General features: G+C 37.7%; 3 protein-coding genes across 3 annotated transcripts; 2 read left to right on the forward strand and 1 right to left on the reverse strand.

The window, feature by feature from the left end:
- Positions 1-4,282: 4,282 nt before the first annotated feature.
- LOC120794703 lies at positions 4,283-5,861 on the forward strand. The gene is made up of 7 exons (XM_040135956.1): positions 4,283-4,303; positions 4,647-4,697; positions 4,936-5,032; positions 5,193-5,222; positions 5,337-5,390; positions 5,552-5,623; positions 5,765-5,861. Exons 1-7 carry the CDS (start codon positions 4,283-4,285, stop codon positions 5,797-5,799), a joined length of 360 nt encoding a protein of 119 aa, XP_039991890.1. The 3' UTR covers positions 5,800-5,861.
- Positions 5,862-6,284: 423 nt separating this feature from the next.
- On the reverse strand, positions 6,285-14,287 carry kat7b (K(lysine) acetyltransferase 7b). Its single transcript, XM_040136148.1, has 14 exons — positions 14,246-14,287; positions 12,996-13,146; positions 12,646-12,894; positions 12,437-12,519; positions 11,768-11,851; positions 11,402-11,500; positions 11,161-11,271; positions 10,622-10,813; positions 10,274-10,363; positions 8,462-8,602; positions 8,206-8,299; positions 7,163-7,309; positions 6,838-6,944; positions 6,285-6,499 (listed from the first exon to the last, which is right to left on the reverse strand). Exons 1-14 carry the CDS (start codon positions 14,261-14,263, stop codon positions 6,398-6,400), a joined length of 1,668 nt encoding a protein of 555 aa, XP_039992082.1. The 5' UTR covers positions 14,264-14,287; the 3' UTR covers positions 6,285-6,397.
- A 1,830-nt stretch (positions 14,288-16,117) lies between these two features.
- Positions 16,118-18,717, forward strand: ptges3l (prostaglandin E synthase 3 like). The gene is made up of 7 exons (XM_040135389.1): positions 16,118-16,254; positions 16,426-16,539; positions 16,772-16,838; positions 16,959-17,057; positions 17,407-17,496; positions 17,719-17,781; positions 18,012-18,717. The coding sequence occupies exons 1-7, from the start codon at positions 16,220-16,222 to the stop codon at positions 18,018-18,020; spliced, it is 477 nt and encodes a 158-aa protein (XP_039991323.1). The 5' UTR covers positions 16,118-16,219; the 3' UTR covers positions 18,021-18,717.
- Positions 18,718-18,878: the final 161 nt, after the last annotated feature.

Genomic DNA, 18,878 nt, shown 5'->3' on the forward strand with positions numbered 1-18,878 from the left:
TAGAACCACCACAGTATGAGCCTACAGCCCCCAGTCTAAGCATGCAAAGGCAGACAGTGGTATTTCATTCTCAGAGAGCCTTGAAGAGCCAAATTTATGCTTCTCTAGAGAAGCCACACTAAAGTGCCACAGGGCACCAAACGGGAAAAACAACTCAGGGAGCAAAAGAGTTAGGAGGCATTCAGGCTATGTAACAAACTCCTTAGATAATTTATAGTTACTTGTATACCAGCTTGTCCTGCCTACCATGTATGGATGGAGTCTTAATCATATAATGTCTGATCTATTCTGGTGTGTGACACTTTAACATGAAACAATTTTGTGTCATCCTTCTGAAAGTAATAATACTGTTTTAAGACAGTGCAGTTGATATGTGTTGGTGATGCACCTCCTCATAAAGAAATGCATATCATTTTTACTTATGGATTTACCTTTGTTACATGCCTTCGTCTGTTTTTTTGACTTTGTGCTGTAGATGTAAAATAATTTCACATTAGCATCATGTCCTAATGAAGTTATTGTGATGCCAAGTTTGAAACTTTATTTTTTCCTGTACTGAAAGTGTCTACATTGTGGTTGAAGTAGATGTCGTTACTCAAAGTCCCAAGTTTTTCTTGATTTATGCAAAACAAGAATTTTGCAACTACAAGGTTTTCATCTTTTAATATGCTTAATTTAATACAGCGAGAACTTCGCCAGATCACTATGTACAACAACAAATATCCAGATTTCTTTGTGGTGGTAAAAATGTTGTGTGCCGACACTTTAATGTTTCAATTTTAAAAATTACAAGTAGAACACAAAGGAACCACAAAAATCAAAGACAAATCATAATGTGTGTCACACTGTCCCTAACCAAGACAATACTTGCAAATTGTTTCACGTTTTTAGTGTCAGCCAAGCATATAGACAAAACAAGCAAACAAGGCAAAGATTCATCATGAGTGACTAGAGCGAGGTGGTGGCAACATTTTGGCAGGGAGGCCGCAGCACTGCAGGTCTAGGTGCTGTGAGTTCATCTGTTAGAGAACACTGCCACCTCCTGCATAGGATGTTCATTGTAATCTGTCACATACCGTGCATTAAATCCAAAAAGGCTACTGCAGATAGACAAACCTCACATACACCTGCTACTAATTCGTTTTTTAAAAAGTAAACAGTGCTAAATTAGTTAACACATTTCTTACGACATTTGACAATGACACTTACCATCTTAAGCTCATTCACTGAGTTTTATTACATTTCAAAACACCATTGCTATCTAGTGAAATCTCTAAATTTGGAGATATGTAATTTTTCAGATAAAGTGAAGGATTGAAGTGTTCGTTTATGGGTTTAGAAAATGCTCCTGCTACTTCTTAAGCAAAGCAAACCATTTAGAAACCGACATGATTATCTGTGTAAGCGGAGCAAGTTTTCTTAGCACATGAAAACATCTGAGAGATAGATGGTTATCACAGGATGGCGATGAAATGTTTAATTTTAACCAAACTTCTCATTACTATTTTCATGGACACCCTTATATAATTTAAGGCTCATTAATAGTTTCTATAGCATGTTATAATTGCAGAGCACAGTAGCGAACATGTGTGACTTTTCTTCCTCCTCTCACCCGACTGACCAGCTCCAGTAAAGCCCACTTAATCCAATGAATGGACTAATTTGTCAGTGTTAAGATGGTTTCTGATTGTGTGGAGATAGCAGGTCTAACAGTCGGCCTGAAAGGCGTTCTGTCAGGCTAAGACGTGATGATATCAGGCCTCCAGACTAAACTCACCACAGTGGCTCATCTGATAACACAGTATCTGTCAACAGGAGATTATGGCCCTCAGCTCCAACAATAAGGTGTCCTCCATCGGTTTTCCTCCCTGCGTCATTTATCTGCATCTACCTGTAACTTTTCTTAGGTGAGGAATAAAATAACATTATATTTGATTTTAAGACCAATAAATATAACAGTTGTCTAAGAAAAACAGTGAGACTGGCATATACTAAAACACCACATGAAATCGGTTCAGCACATGATTCAAGAATAGAAAAAATGGTGGTTTTTATTACTTCAGACCGCATTGATGCACAGATACTGTATTCTGTATCTGTCAAGTACAATTTCCCTGCCTGATGGTGATCAGTGCAATATAGTAGACTGCATTTCAGGGCAAAATAAGTAATATCCACTGCTGAATAAGTGTAGTCAGTCAAGTCTTTAACTCAGTGAAAGATGTTTGGACACTAGTAATAAACCTTTGACATGAAGCAGATAAAGAGGATTTCCTGGGAAATACCAAATGCACTATTTGAAACCTGCCTTAAAGGGGTACTTTAGCAATTAAGTATTGCACCTTATTAAAACATAGAGTTGGGATATTCACAAGAGCCAGATTTTAAGAAATGGTTCAAATCAAAGCAGCAGAGGTTGAGATATTCTAACTTATAGTCTCTAGTATGGATAAAGTTACAGACACACTGGAGCCAACATTTCCCACTTTTTCTACACTTCAACTAAACAAAATGTTTCTTTGCAGCCGTTCTGCTTCGCTACTGTCAAAGTCCACCTCCTCAGTTTGTAAAACTGGTAAATCTTCTGAGTAAACTGATCTTCATGTGTAAAATCCGTGGAGTGCAGTACACCCTTAAAACCTCAACTTGATGAGCTGGGCCAACAAGGACTATGTTGTTAAGTTTGCTATTTAAGTCAACATTTCAAAATCAAAGCCTACTCAGATGGGTTAACCAGGAAAACCTGGTATTGGTTAAATTAAGAATTGTATGAGACTGTTTATTTCAAAATAAAAACCTCAATAAAAACCAATACCAATACATTATAGAAACACATAATGTTTTTTATATGGACAAGTCACTCCCAATAAAATGCAGCACAGCTGATCTCTTCAACCATGCATGACCCATGATGCACCTGTAAGAAACTGCGATCCACGGAAATCAAGGTAACATGTCCCGTGTCTTATCAGGATTGGCGTTCTCTGAAGAGGGCACAGTGACCCACGCCCGTACCTTAATTTGTCGTGCACCACTTGAAATGTCATATGAGATTCATAACCCCCCCCCAAAAAAAACAAAAAAACATAAAAGCACTAGAAGAGTCACGTAAAGTGAAGGTGGAATGAATCAGAAGTTAACATCGGACTCAACACCCTGCAGTGAATCACCGGCAGTGAGCAGCAGAAATGGCCTACTCGGCTGCTCCCCTGCGTCACATGGAAATGCAGTGTTCTGTCATTACGGGAGCTCTTTGTGACTCAACCATTTCATATGCAAATGTTGTTCCTCTGATTTCTTTTGATACGGCACTTTACGTTAGCTGTGGATTGGACTATGTGCACATGAGGGCTGTTCAGGTGTAATTGCTTTTCAGGCCTAATTGCCCCAGGCTTTTCTTGCTTTTAGAAGCACCTGTGTGTGGATCAAAGCATTTGATGCGTGTGTCAGCTTTGTTTCACGTGGGTGTCCTTGCAGCGCACAGATTGTCAAGTAATTGCCTCTCCTGAAATTTCTATAGCCAGATTGTCGGAAAAAGAGCTCAGCTTTCATGAAAACAGAGCATTTAATGGCTAAGTAAGTAAAGATCATGAAAACATCAACAGGGTTAACTATTTCAGTATATTTCAGGTTATGATGTGCAACACAATTCATATGTATTTCATAGCAATTGAAATGCCAATTGTCTATTTCCTGCAACCTATAAATAGTGAGCACATTTTCCTCATCTGCTGTGTGACTTCTTATCATCAGCGTTAGATACAACCTTAAGTGTATCTGCACTGTTCTTAATCTTAATAAATCAATATACATCTAATCCAGCCCATTTGACTTTAGATGCCACATCTGTGTTGTCCTGCTCAATAAATCTGGAACGAGCAGTAATGCATCAAGTCACTTGGCTAACCAATAAAAGCTCTACCTTCAAAGCAGATGGTTATATTTGGAAAGCGACGCTCAGAGAGCCGCCCCGCCTGCACGGCCCTCTTCCTCGCTGATATCAAAGAAGCATGTGCACATCACAAGGTCACAAATGAGCAACAGGAGAATATTTTTAGACCTATAGCAATCCAGATGTCTAATAAAAATGGAAATGAAAGGTGAACACCTCAAAAGTAAATATTTAAGCTTTAATATTACTGAACATGTGGGCTTTGAATTTAAGACTGCTAATAAATCTTTGGAGGACATCCCAGTATCAGCTATAGAACAACTGGAGATATACAGTACATTCAATGGGAAACATCTTTAATTCACCACGTAAATTGATTTTTAATTTGTGATGGCTGCTCGGTACTTTAAGGTAAAAAGCCGGATCCTCTAAAAAAAATGCTGTAACATAACAAATTTGGAGGATTTTAATGTAATGAAGCGTGTTATCATGTTTAGAGGGGAGGGGTCTAGGAGCAGGGATACAAAAGATATAAATGCACCCAGGATACGGCTGGGACAAACAAAATAACACTGAATCACATCCTCCCGACATCATTCTTAAACGTGTATTTAGCTTTTGCAGACTAAAAAAAAAAATACTGCTTTGATTGAAGACATTCAGAACCAAAGGATTTCTCCTTGGCCAAAAAATGGATAACTGGAAGATCCAGCTTGTTGTTGTGACTTTTTGTGCTTTGTTGCAAACTTATCAGGGACTGTCTTCTAGTGTGGATGAGGAGAGTGGATTATCTAAAAACTGGCAGGTGAGCATTAGTAATTTAAATACAGTTATTGACACATACGACTTAATAGTTTTTATTGGAGAAATGCTCTGCAATTTCTGATTGAGTTATAATAAATATCAAGGAGTTGTGGCTTAAATGTGATGTGTGAATTAAAAGTGAGAATTTAAAAATTATGTTTAATTTCAATTTTTTTTTATTTTTTTATTTTTTATAATGTTACAATAAAACGTTAAATGTGTGATGAATTTTCTGGCAGGATGAGTCACTGGAAACCGATCTCACCCACCCGATAGACATGCTGATGAAGAGATCTAAAGCCCTTCGCTTCTACGGACTCATGGGAAAACGCTCAGGTGGCCTCCATAAAAAAAAATGACATGAATATTGTTTGTGTTTTAATTTTTTCAATAAGCTCCATTATATGTCTTTGTTAATGAAGATGAAACAATAGATCGACTGGAAACTTTTTTGTTTTGTTTTTTGTTTGTCCTTTTTTTTTTTTTTACCCTGCAGGTATTAAGAAACCCTTTCAAGTAAATAGACGTAAGTAGCTTGATTTTGCTTTCAAATGACAGTATAATTACACTGAGAAAAACCAACCAATATATCTCTGAAAACATATTTCAAACATTGTCATCAACTTCCTTATAATTGTAGGAAACAAAGGAGAGATGTTTGTTGGCCTGATGGGAAGAAGCATTTCCAGCGGTGGTAAGCACAGTCACCAAGAAACAAAATCCAACTCATTTCAAAATATTAATACAGCTTTATTGATATTAAAAATATCAAATTGCTAATACACATATAACAACTATGATCAACAATACAAGGCAAAGATAATCCCATTAAAATGTTTTCTGTTTTTATTACAGAATCTTTTACCAGAATAAATCCATCTGCAACAGCCACTGGGATCGATGTTTCAGAGAAACCACACAAGCAAGGTATGATTGTATCAGTATTAAAAAACCTGAGTTTTATATTTGTTTTATTTCTATGTGCATTCTTACAGTGGTATTGTCATCATTTTATCATATTCTCAGCAAATTAAAAATATCTCAATTTATCATTCCATTATTTGGCAGGTTCATCAGAGGAATGTGTCCAAATCCTGTATTGATGGCGCTAGGGGAGAGAATAGTACACATTACTATGATCTATACAATTTTACACCAACCAAAGAAGACGCTACCCATACATCATACTCCTCAAAATATACTCTGCTTACGGCTTTAGTTCATGCTAACAATTACTGTATTAATCCCAAACAAAAACAACTACCATTTTCGAAACGCACATTTCCTGAAAGAAATAAAAATAAAAGCCTGTAAATGCTGCCAAATGTAGGTACGTATTTTTTTTGCATAAGCAAAGCAAAACATTCATGTTATCCACCACACTGGACCGTTTATCATTTAACATTCAAAGCTTAGTAGACGTAGGCAGTTTGAAAACAGGACAAACAGATTTACTACCGTTAACTGTTTAACAATAACTGAGTAGAAGTCATTCGTCTTGGAACGTATGGTGCTTAAAATATGAATGAACGTAAAATATAAAAGTAAAAAAAAGCTCCATGACACAAATAAGCAGAACAAAGCAGGATAAAAAATATGAAGAAAAAAACACTGGTCTTTATTGACAGTTCATAGGTCTAGGCTACTTGTGGCTGGTGAGGCTGTGGGCAAGTTCATTCAGTAGCCTGAGGGTCTTAGTGTTTATGTCCCTTTGGGAGGTGTCCATTTTAGTGAGCTAGGGTCGATGGTTTTGTTGCTATTGCCTCGTTTGATCTCCTTTGCTTTCCACTCATCAATCAGGTCCTGGCAGAAAGAAAAAGTAACAAACTGGGCTGTCAAATACAAGGATTAAATTTAAGTTAAGCACCAGTGGTCATTTCTCAACAGGAAAGATGGTTTAGGACTGACGGATGTGGAAAAAGATTTTTATGGTAATTATCACATTATCTAGGCATTTAAATTTGTTACAGCAGAAGAAAATGCCAAAGTTCTAAAGTATTTAAGATTTAACTTCATTTAGATGTGAAAGTTTGCAACATGATCTCTTAATGTGACCATTTTGGCATAATAAAATTACTTAGAGATGATAAACTTGCAACAGTTTAAAAAAAAACAACAACAAAAAAACACAGGCATCTTACCTGTCGCTTCAACACCAAGTGCTTTCCCTTCCAGTACTTCAGCATCTGAAGAGACTGCAGCGTGCTCACAATGTCCACCGGATTGACAGCAGTTTCCTGACTGATCTCTGTGCATCAAGCAAATATTACAACAGTAAATATTTTTATATTATTATACGTGTTTATACGTTGTTGAAACACTTTGAAATTAATGTTCACATTTGGTGATGTGGTAAAACAAAAAAATCTTTCCCATCCTGACACGAAGCTTCATTTTAAAACTGAACGTTTTTGTAGAAGAACAATACAAATGAAACCTGCATATGAATTCAGTGTTCTCACTCACCCTTGATGGAGATCTCCTTGCCTTGAAAGTTGTACATGTATCTGAGTAACACTTCTTTCCAGTAGCTTCGGTAGCTGATGAGGCCCAGGTCGGATAGAGGCCTCTCTGGTGAGCCCACCTTCTCTTCCACTTTGGAAAGCAGGTAGCCTAAACAAAGCACAGAGCGCAGTCAACAAGAGCATTTATATAAAAAATGCTTTCAAGATTAAGAACCTATATCTACTTTCTGTTGTCTGCATTTCTAAATGCCATATACTTTTTTTTTTTTTTTTTAAAAAGGCACAAAATACATCAGTATATGAAATTAACAGACCAATCAAGATAATTTTATACCAAATGGCTAATAACTAATGAATGCAAAATGTTTTTTACTTTGATGCCAGCATTAGCATTATAAGTGGTACTACAGGGGTGGACATTATATCACTAGTAACTGTATTGTCAATTGCAGTCTAATACAAGAGCCCTGCAATAAATACTACCTTAATGAAGCAATGCTGTTGACTGAGAAAGAGGCAACAAAATCTTACATGACCGTCAAGGTTGCACTGATACAACAGCTTCATTTAAAGAAACATTTTAAGATCAATAAAGCTGGGCAAGATTAACAGTTTACCTCTACAGTGCGTAAACTTCTGAGTTAAGGGAACTGACTTTATATTAACTGAACAAGGTAAACCAATAAGTATTTCTAATTTATATTTAATGAGCTATTCACTAAACTGCCCGAGGGAAGTCAAATATTTCATGTTAGCATGGCATCCCGAAGGAGAAGACAGTCTCAGTTCTTATGTGAACAGTCTTTCCCATTGCCTCATTTTTCATTGCCGAGAGTTCAGTTTTTCAGTGTTCACATACATGAACAGGTCTTTTCCAAATAACACATCAATTTTTAACTCACGAAGCAATTTTCCCCATCGGTGATTGATCCTACTATTTGGGCAGTTATAATTCTCTCAAACCATTCTGGCACAGTAACCAACCAACAAGATGAGAAATGTAAAAAAAAAAAAAAAAAACAAAATTTGTGAACATGTACATACTGAAGTCAATGAGCATCTTGCCAAAACCCTGTCTCATGTACTGTGGCATCGTCAGGATACAGGATACATTGTAGTTCAGGAAAGAATTCTTCTCCTTCAAGTAAAAAAAAAAAAACAAAAACATTTAGGTACTTCTGTATACAGAAATATAAATCCTATATACTGTGTGTGTGTGTGTGTGTGTGTGTGTGTGTGTGTGTGTGTGTGTGTGTGTGTGTGTGTGTGTGTACATTTAATACTCTTGTTTTTCATTTACCTTGGAAAAGTATCCCACTAAATGGCAGCCCGTGTTGTCAGCCTCAGTCATGACGTAGAAGAGAAACGGCTCCACATCATAATACAGCGTTTTGTGGTCCAGGAAAAGCTTGGCAAGTAAACACAGGTTCTGGCAGTAGATCTGGGGATAAGACGGCACTTGTTATAGTCCCTTACTTGATTGTCTAAAAAGACCTCACTTTCTCTGATACTTCCTATACAGATGTACAGTTATTTACATAAGTATTTGGACAGTTACACAATTTTAGGAATTTTAACTCTGTGCACCACCACAATGGATTTGAAACGCAGCCATCAAGATGTAATTGAAGTGCAGACTTTCAACTTTAATTTAAGGGTTTTAACAAAAATAGCATAAACCATTTAGGTATTACAGCCATTTTTATAAATAGTCCCTCTTTTTCAGAGGCCCAAAAGTAATTGGACAACTGACTGACAGTTTAATGGCCTGGTGTTGCCCGTTACCTTGTTTCATGACAATTTCAAGACAAATTAAGCAGATAAAACGGTCTGGCGTTGATTCCGGTGTTGAATTTGCATTTTGTATCTGTTCATGGGAACTCTCAAATTTCGGTCCAAAGAGGTGTTGATGCAAATGAAGGAGGCCACCAATGGGGTGGCCAGATCAACAATTTGGTGCATTTCTTAAAAAGAAGGAATGCACTAGCGAGCTCAGCAACACAAAAAGGCCTGAAAACCACGGAAGACAACTAAAGTGGATGATGACAGAATCCTTTCCTTGGCGAAGAAAACCCCTTCACAACATCTAGTCAGGTCAACAACACACTGGAGGAAGCAGGTGTATAATTGTCAAATTCTACAATCAAGAGACGCCTTCATTAATGTAAATACAGAGGGTTTACCACAAGGGGAAAATCACAAAATTAACTTGTACCAGAATGATGGCAAGCACAAGAGTATGGGGATGGAAAGGAGCGGCTCATGATCCAAAGCTTACCACATCATCTGTCAAACCTGTTGGAGGCAGTGTTATGGCATGGGCATGTATGGCTGCCAATGGAACTGGGTCACTGGTGTATATTGATGATGTGGCTGGCTGCTGATAGAAGTAGCAGGATAAAGTCTGAGTGTAGAGGGCTATAATATCTGCTCAGATTCAGCCAAAGGCTGCACAACTGATAGGATGCTGATTCACAGTATAGATGGATAATGACCCATAACATACTGCGAAAGCAACCCAAGAGCTTCTCAAGGTAAAGAAATGGAAGACTCCTCAATGGCCAAGTCAGTCCCCTGACCTCAGCCCAACTGAGCAGGCTTTTCACTTACTGAAGAAAAAACTGAGGGCAGAAAGACCCACAAACAAGCAGCAGCTGAAGGTGGCTGCAGTAAAGGGCCTGACAAAGCATCTCAAGGGAGGAAACTCAGCATTTGGTGATGTCCATGGGTTCCAGACCTCAGGCAGTCATTGACCGCAAAGGACTTTCATCCAAGTATTAAAAATGATCCTTATATTTCTAATTGTGTTGGTTGTCCAATTACTTTTGAGCCTTTGGAATTAGGGACTATGTATAAAAATGGCTGTAATTCCTAAATGGTACATGGGATATTTTTGTTAAACCCCTTGAATTAAAACTGAGAGTCTACACTTCAATCACATTTTGATGGCTTCGTTTAAAATCCATCGTGGTGGTGTACAGAAGCAAAATTTAAAAAATGGTGTCACTGTCCAAATACTTATTTACCTAACTGTATATTAACCAATTTCCCAATTTAAACAAAACCAGTAGAAGTAAAGAAAGCAAAAATTTTGATGTCTGAGTTTCCCAACCTTATTCTTTTTGCCATCGACTTCAAACACAGATATAGCCCCCTTTCTGTACACCTCATCTCCTGGAGGATGCTTCCACACACACTTTGCCTGAAAAGACACAAAATAAAACACACATCAGCATTACCTTCAAATAACTCTAGGAGTATGAACAGATATGTTAAATACATATATATTTGAGGGCCATAATGCAGTTTTAATATGAATTATATGTAATATGAGTAACAAACTTTTATTTTGCCAAAATTCTATTCTATTCTATTCTAACTCTATTTTTAGCTTAAATTATTATGAGCTATCAGTCAGATGGTCAGACATCAATGGTGTATCACAGCCTCTGACTCTCACCATGTGTCGCCTGAGGATGGTCTGGCTCTTCATGTACTTGAGGCAGAACTCGCAGACGTAGAGGCGACCCAGACGTGCGTACTCCTCAGGATAGGGTGAGTGGTACCAGGTGTCCAACTCGTAGCGGCCAAACAGGATGGTTTTGATCATGTTGCTGCCCTCTGTGATCTGACCCTGGATACGCAGCTTCTCCTGCAGGAGTCCTGCTGTTATTACTGGTCTTAAAATCAACATATGTGATAAGGTGCTAACATACTGAAAACTGAGTGACAACTGGCTATTCAGATAAACAAGTGTATGAATATAGAAACAGAAAGATACACGTATGGTCAGTGTGTTTGTATCAAACATCCAAGCAGGTCCTACTTTACAGAAGAGCACCACAGCAAGCTGCCCAAGTCATTATTCCTACCTTAGTTCAATTGTAAAAAGCAAAAAGGATATTTCTTACACACAGTTGGTATTTATGACCAATTATTTTAGTTTAGAAAATCTTCATGCAAGAGTAATACTGATGGACACATGAAACAGCCCATTACCAGGTCTTCAGATGCACGGGCCTGGGCTTTCCTGAAAAGCTCCAGATCATATTCACTGGTGATGTTCTCCAGCAGAGGTTCTCTGGTGTTGCTATGTGTCTGCCGATGCTCCTGTGGATCAGACAGATGGAAGTACAGAGATGAGACAACATACCAGCTGTGTACTGCAGTACGACTAGTAATAGTAAAATGTGGAGTGACAGCTAATGAAGAACTGCATGTTGGAGTGCCCGTGATGTACCATGTGCTTTTCTTTCTGTTCCTTCTGCAGGCCAGAGTTTCGCCCTTTCCTAATCTCAGCCACCTGCTCTTTGTATCTGCTTTGTTTCGATGTTGGTGTCTGTAAAGAAAAATAGAAATACAGCAGTCACTTTCATGCAGATATGAGAGCTGGCCAGTAAAATCTAAAATTATAATAAGATAGATAATTAGAAATACACTATCAGTACATTAAATAACGCTGTAAGCAATTCTGCAGAAGCAGACAACCTGTACTAGGGAAAACTGCACACTATTAATTGTGCAGCTGTACATAACATTCATATACTTGCTGGTAAAAAAAGTAAAACTAACAGATGTAATGCCAATCTTTGCAAAATGGAACCACCTGGTGACGAGTTGCATGGCGTGAGTTGCTTTCTTCCTGCCCTTTCACCTCCTCTTCTTGTTTCTCGCGGCTGATGGCTTTCACCTAAAATGAAGAGTCAAGGATTGATTACAGTTTAGGTAAAGAAATAAATAAATGAATAGATTTAAAAGAAAAATTAAAAACCCACACCTCACTACTCAAATTGCCAAAAAGTTTTTACATTTAAAAGTGTTTCCATAAGCCTATTAATTTACTGTATAATAGCACTCTGAGGTTTATTTGAAGCTCTTTTATACAGTAAGACCTCATTATGATATGTGACTTTACATGTAATTTTGAAATTCTCTGATATTTAATTCTTGTTATTGTTTTATGTATTGTTTGTCTGTAAGTCAGTGATATGGCAAGGACAATTAAATTGAGTTCTCCCTTGCTACAGTAAACAGTTCTACACCGTTTTGTCTGACTATGATACTAAATACCCATTAATTAAACTGACTGATGCAGCTCATTGTGGACACCCCGAAAGGTATCGCGTAAAATAGATGTATAAATATCATAATTGTTAAAGGGAATGCATCATGAGGGGATAAAATAAATCATGGAAGATTAAGAACGACAAAAGTGTCGAGTAGCAAGGCAGAACAAAGATAACAAATTTACAACTAACTATTTTAAGATACTCACCTTGCACTCATCAGCAGAAAGATTGTGGTAAAGAGGGCAACCTGACACAGCAAAATGACGTTCGTGTTTCCCTGTGAGGTGACCTGGGCAATTGGAGAAAAGGAAGTTATTTACATTGATACAATAATTTTATCACTGTAGAGGATGTCATTAAATACAATTAAAAATCAATGAAATTCCTATAAGATTATCTGTATATAAGATTTTACCAAGTGAATTACACCCCGGAGTAGGGCATTTCATGTTAAAGTTGTAGGTCTCATGACAGCGGCGACGCTTGGGTCGATGGGAGAGGTCTTTATCTGAGTCTCTGTTGGCTTGGTCTTTGGTCTGGCTCTCATCATGAGAGGCACTGGGGCTGGAGATGTCCAGCTCAGATTCAGAGGAGGGAGCATTTCCTGTGGGCGTCAGTGGAGGAGATTCATCATGGTCCGCAACTCGTTTCAGGTCTGGAGTATCTGAGGCAACAAAAGTCAAACAACCATCACATTTATAAAACAGCTGAGAATAAAAAGACTGTAAAAGCTTTATATTACATGAACGGGATATGTTGCCCAACCCTGAGAGCTTTGGCTAAGGCGCGTGGAGGCTCTGGTGAGACGCTGTCTTTTGGGCATGTTTCCATCACTTTCTGAACTATTGGTCTGCTCTCTTTCAGCAGACGAGTCAGAGTCTTCAGTTCCATCTGAACCGCTCCCAGCCATGTGTCTCTATCAGTGAAAAAAAAAAAAAAACTTGAATTAGAGGTATCCTACACAAATTCCATAATCCTGGTTCAAAAACTGAAAAGCTTATGTGCCATGGAAAGTGTCAGTGATGTAAATTAGACATGACAACAATGAGGGTCTGTCTTACAAAAGACAAACGATGAGGTTAGCTTGCTAATAGCTGTTACCCAAAATCTGGGACAAAGGCATGTTTGTGTAACAAGAGCTCTTTACAGTTTTACCCACCGTTTTTAATCAAGCTACCTCTGTAATCATGCTTTGACAGAAAGGCCGCAGACAGCTGACAGCTTGCTGTTAGCTAGGTTTGCAGTAACGTTAGGCTAAACAGCTACGAGTAACGTCTACGACTAACTAATACATTTTACCACAGTTAGCATTTGGTACTTTTGAAAGAGCAACTGACGCTAGGTTAGTCAGATAATGTTACATTTGCGAGCCACAGTAGTGGTTACACCAAAAAGTAGTTAGCCTAGTTAGCACCTCAACAACCTATTATTATTGTTAGCTTAGCCTGTAACGTTAGCTAGGCTGCCTCCGTTCTCTCATACGGCTAAGAGACTGTGGCACCAAACTGCATTGACAAATCTCAGAGTTTAAGGTTCACTGACTATTGGTGAGTTTGACTATTGACAAATCTCAGAGTTTAAGTTGTATTGACTATTGGTGAGCTTTCCTACCGGTGTCATTAACATATTATTTTATATGATTCGTTACTGCGGTATTGTGGTGAGTTCGGCAAACATATGGTCCCCAAAACTTCGTTTTATTTCAAAAATACCTATGTCAAATTTTCAGATTTGGCTTAGCTGCACGTTACCGCCAACCAAACTGTATTTTATCGTTAGCTAAAAAATGTTGACAAAAGCAAGACATTAATGTAACTAATACAATTAAAATCACTGATATAATCAAATGTTTCTTGATGGCATGCACAACTAGTGTAACTACCACGTTTTGGCATGTTAAACTGTCGGATTATTGATTGGAATATGGTGGAACATTGTCGCCATCCGGAGAATAGAACACATCGGTGCTAACTGAGCTAACGTTACCCTCTTGTGCAAGCTAGATTTGTTCTTACCTGTCGTCTGCGGGGCATTTTCAATTTGTTGAACGCTACTCCCTGTGGATTTGAAGAAACAAACGGTAAAACTTCCCAGACTTTAGATAAACAGGTGAAAGAAAACAATTTATCGATTTCTTCCAGGCAGAAGTTTGTATGTACACAGCTTTACCAGGATCTCTCGCGCCACACTCCCCACAGACAGAGCAGAGAATTGCATTTCCGGTGAGAAATGGACTGTGCGTGAGCCTCCAGAGCAGCAGGGGGCGACTCTGTGCTGCACTGCAAACGGTCACGCTCAGTTTGAAAAAAATTAAAAAAAAAAATCTACAATTAGCTTTTTCTTAAGCTTTCAAACGTATTTAATGGTCTGCTTCAATGGATCGAAGTTGTTTAGGTTTAATATAAGGTTTTAATTCCATTCACAAGATGGTGCAATACGGTTGAAAGCTCTGGGAAAAGCTAGTTGGTGGTCCTTGAGGTTATATTTGATTAATTTTGTTTGTTTGTTTATTTGCCTTGTGCGCACACACATACAAAAGCCAACAAACAAATCAATGCTTCGTAATCCAAAGAGCACACTGAGGCAATTAAAATTAAACAACATAAAACACAACAAAGTTACTTCTCAGACTCCAACCATTCCTTTCATACATTAGTTAATTCCTAATAGAGAAAATGTAAATGAAAATAAACTATCAAACTATATTTGATTAAACTTCACATAATTACTGTCTAGAGATCTCATCCGAAACAGACTGCAAGGCTTACACCGAGGAGCAGTCACTTCACTCCTCCTCTCCATTATCCATTAAGTCCATCCACTACAAAAGCAATAAATGTTGCCCAAACCTTTACAAACATATCCTGTTTCCCTTTTCGTATGTGAGTAACCTTTTTGTAATTGAAGAGGTTACAGTACCTTCCCAGCTTATTGTGTCATACTTGGCCGGTTATACTTTTTCAAAAACATAGAACATTTTAATTATTATATGTACGCTTTTGATAAAGTTATGGCCTTCCAGGTACAAACATGATATAAAAAACCCAGACTCCATTTTGTTTTGTTCCTCTTCCTGCATCGCCAAACAAAGTGAAACAATGTCCCCTTCACCTCATTGCGTTTAGTGCAGAAAGGTGTGATATTTCTGTTATACTGATTTAATTTAACTAGAGTGACAAATGTTCACATTAACTATTTATACTATTATATTATATTAGACTGAGTCCAGTATTGATTGATTGAGTATGACTCTCAGTGCAAGCTGATTCCCAGTACACCAGTATAATATCTGCTTCCAGATGGTATTTTGGTATCATTAACTGATATCCGGAGATGTCACCAAATATTTTTATTAACTGTTAGATTTATTGACTTATTTATTCAATCAAATTACTGTGGGGGCCCAAAAGTGACACAGGAAATTATTTATTTCAGCATTTATTTACTCTTTTTAAAAATTAAATAAATGTAATTTAAAAAGTGGAAATAAATAAACTTTTAAATAATTGGAGAAATACAGAAAAGTATTTTATTATTTATTTACTCGCTCACTTAATGTAGTCTACGAAGACAAAAAAAAAGTTTTAAGAACAACATAAATAGTCTGAGTAGAGTTTACATTAGGTATTTACCGACCTCTGTAGTCCCCAGTGCTGTTTCTACATTTTCAGATGTCCCATTTGTTGGCATGTCTCCCTGCCCCCACATTAACCCTGTTAAGCACCAAGTCGGGGGTGGCTGAAGAATTGGAGAAGCCAGGAAATGCATCTGTTTTCCCGAGAGTTCGACTGTCATACTATTAAGGGCAGGGGAAGGGGCTGTGGCAGGCAAGTCACCCAAGCAGCTGATACCAACTGCTCTATAAATACCTTCCAGGGCTTGGCCACTGCATTAGAGCACACACACGGGCAAGCCACATGCTTTTTACTTTTCCATAGTCAAAGGAATAAGAAGTAGTTTCCGTTTTTAGTACTGTGTTGAGAATTAGAATGAACAAGCCCAAAATTGTCAGACCAGAGGAGAGGTAAGTGCTCCCAGTCTCTCTTCTCTTTACATTACTAATATTGACCAGCACATTTGCTTTTTTACTGATCCTTTTGATTATGAAGAGGTGTCACTCCTGAAAAAAAAAAAACTAATACAAATGATCATATATTTCCTTCATATGTTTAATAGCTGTTCTGTGTCTCAACAGCCAGCCAGCACATTCAGTGTGGTTTGACAGAAAGAAATATGTCACCATCAACTTCATGGTTCATAAACCTAAAGATGTCCAGGTTGATATCCAGCCAGACAAAATGATCTTATGGTGAGTTTACAACATAGGTGGCATTTTGTTTTTTCTCTCTCTTTCGCTTGCTATCTCTGTCTTAGGTAATATATGTAGTGTAACAGGGTTTGTTGAAAATCTTATTGAAAGCCATTGTTTTCAGGGTGTGAAATGATAATGTGGGCAGTTGTCAATACTATAAAATGTTGCAAATTGAGTATATGTTGTGCTAAACTGCTCCCTTGACAACCCTGTCCTGTCTTTACAACAGCTGCAAAAATGACACAGATGATGTATTCTATAATGAGCTGCACTTCTACGACAAAGTCCAAATCCATGTAAGCATCCAAGTTTTTAGGCATGACGGAATATAAGTCATTTTATATGCTGTATGTTGAAATATACAGCCATTGTGACATTAAATATAGGTGTGTTTTTAAACATTAACCCCTTAAAAGGACTCCAGGGAAAGAGTCTATGACCGCACCATCAATGTCTTGCTAAGGAAAGTGAAGCCCGATTATGCATGGCCTCGTCTACAGAAGGATCCCGCTAAGGTAACTCTGTGTGTGTGTTTAAACTGATCAGTCACAAGGTTTTACTTTGTCCCACATTTAGTTCTGAAAAATCTCATGACCCCAGGAATAATGCAGTTTTAAATTGTGGTGGTTGCTGTGTTAGACACGGTCCTGATACTAGATATTTGTAGGTATCAGTTCAAAAGTGAATTCCTCCAAAGCTACTATTACATTGTGATACAGATGTGATACATTTTGTTATACTGTGAGCAGCAAAAAAGGTGGGAAAGTGTGTAAGAGTATAGCTATGGATCGGGGTGCTCCTCTGTCAGCTTCTCCTGGGTAGATAAAATTTCTAATTTTGTTATTTCGCCGTCTTTTTCTGCAGCCCAGTTGGATTTCTGTAGACTTCGATAACTGGAGAGACTGGGAGCATGAGGAGGATGAGGGAAAGGAGGAGTACGATAGATACATGGATGTAAGTAAAGTAATAAGATCAACTAAATTCTGATCATCTTAAAGAGCATAAGAAACTGTGCATGTACTTTGCAATGTTCACATTATTTCTCTGAGAGTTTGGATTTAGGTGTGTGTGTGTGTGTGTGTGTGTGTGTGTGTGTGTGTGTGTGTGTGTGTGTGTGTGTGTGTGTGTGTGTGTGTGTGTGTGTGTGTGTGTAAATACCTGGCTTTCCTTTTTCAGATGATGCAAGAAATGGCTACCAGTAATAAAGGAAAAACACCGGATATGGGTGATCTTAGTGATGTAAGTGTGGAGTTCTGGTAGATGGGGAGCTTAGATTTAAAATGTAATATGGAGAATTGCCGACAGACTGAGGGTTAACATTGTAATCTATGAAATCAACTGGTTTTACAATAATTTGGATGAACAAAACCCATTCAGACTCCAAGACAATCACAACATAAATTCAATTCTTTCGTGTGTTGATCATTTAAATGTTGGTATTAACCACTTTCTTCCTTTTCCCCCTACAGTCTGACTGAGACTCACAGTACCTTCTCTCCTGTGATTGCTGAAGCTTTTAATATTTGCTGATGATCTGATGAGTTATTGTCCAAAGTACTGTTTTTACATATGTAATGTTTTCTATGAGATTATTTATTGTCCACTGTACACTGACATATCATTGTCAGTTTTAATAAAAATAAGATGTATCAGTCATGATCTGGTGTTATGGTGCTTGTGGGTTACATCTTTTATGTTAACAGGCTAGTAAATAAAGGGCTTAGTACTGGAGCGTGGAGGTGGACTTGGCAGAACATGGCTGTTGGTTTCAGTAACTCCAGAAGATGGCAGTAATGAAGCAATAAGGATGCCAGCCCCATTCATTCATTCCTCATTCTATTCTTGGTGGAGACGCGCACTGGCAACACTGGCCACGCAGAGAGACACAGCTTTTGTTTTTTTTGTTTTGTTTTTAAATTAATTCCATAAAAATGCTTTAAATGCTCATGATATATCAGCAGATGACATATCTTTTACATAACAGCTGGTGATGGTAATGTGTAATGTTTTTAACCACTTTTTTGGATGGTGATGTGTTGATGTAACCCCAGTTTTTTTGCTATGCTTCCACTTTGTATACACTGCATGTTATGTTAGCTTTTGCAAAGTGTTCTACCACATAGTTTATGTATTTGATCTTGTTTTATGTACCCTGTCCTAAAATAAAAACAATGTGGGAACATAAAGTTAAAGTACTCGACCTCTGATATTTCCCTTTTATATATGTTATTTGCGTGATTTTCTGTCAAATTAAAAAAAAAAAAAAAAAAGTAAAACAGAAAGAAAGAAAGAAAAGAAAACACAAGACAAGAAAAAAAAGGTAAGGTCGATGAACG

The sequence above is a fragment of the Xiphias gladius genome, chromosome 9, assembly GCF_016859285.1.
Source record: "Xiphias gladius isolate SHS-SW01 ecotype Sanya breed wild chromosome 9, ASM1685928v1, whole genome shotgun sequence".
NCBI classification, from domain to species: domain Eukaryota; kingdom Metazoa; phylum Chordata; class Actinopteri; order Istiophoriformes; family Xiphiidae; genus Xiphias; species Xiphias gladius.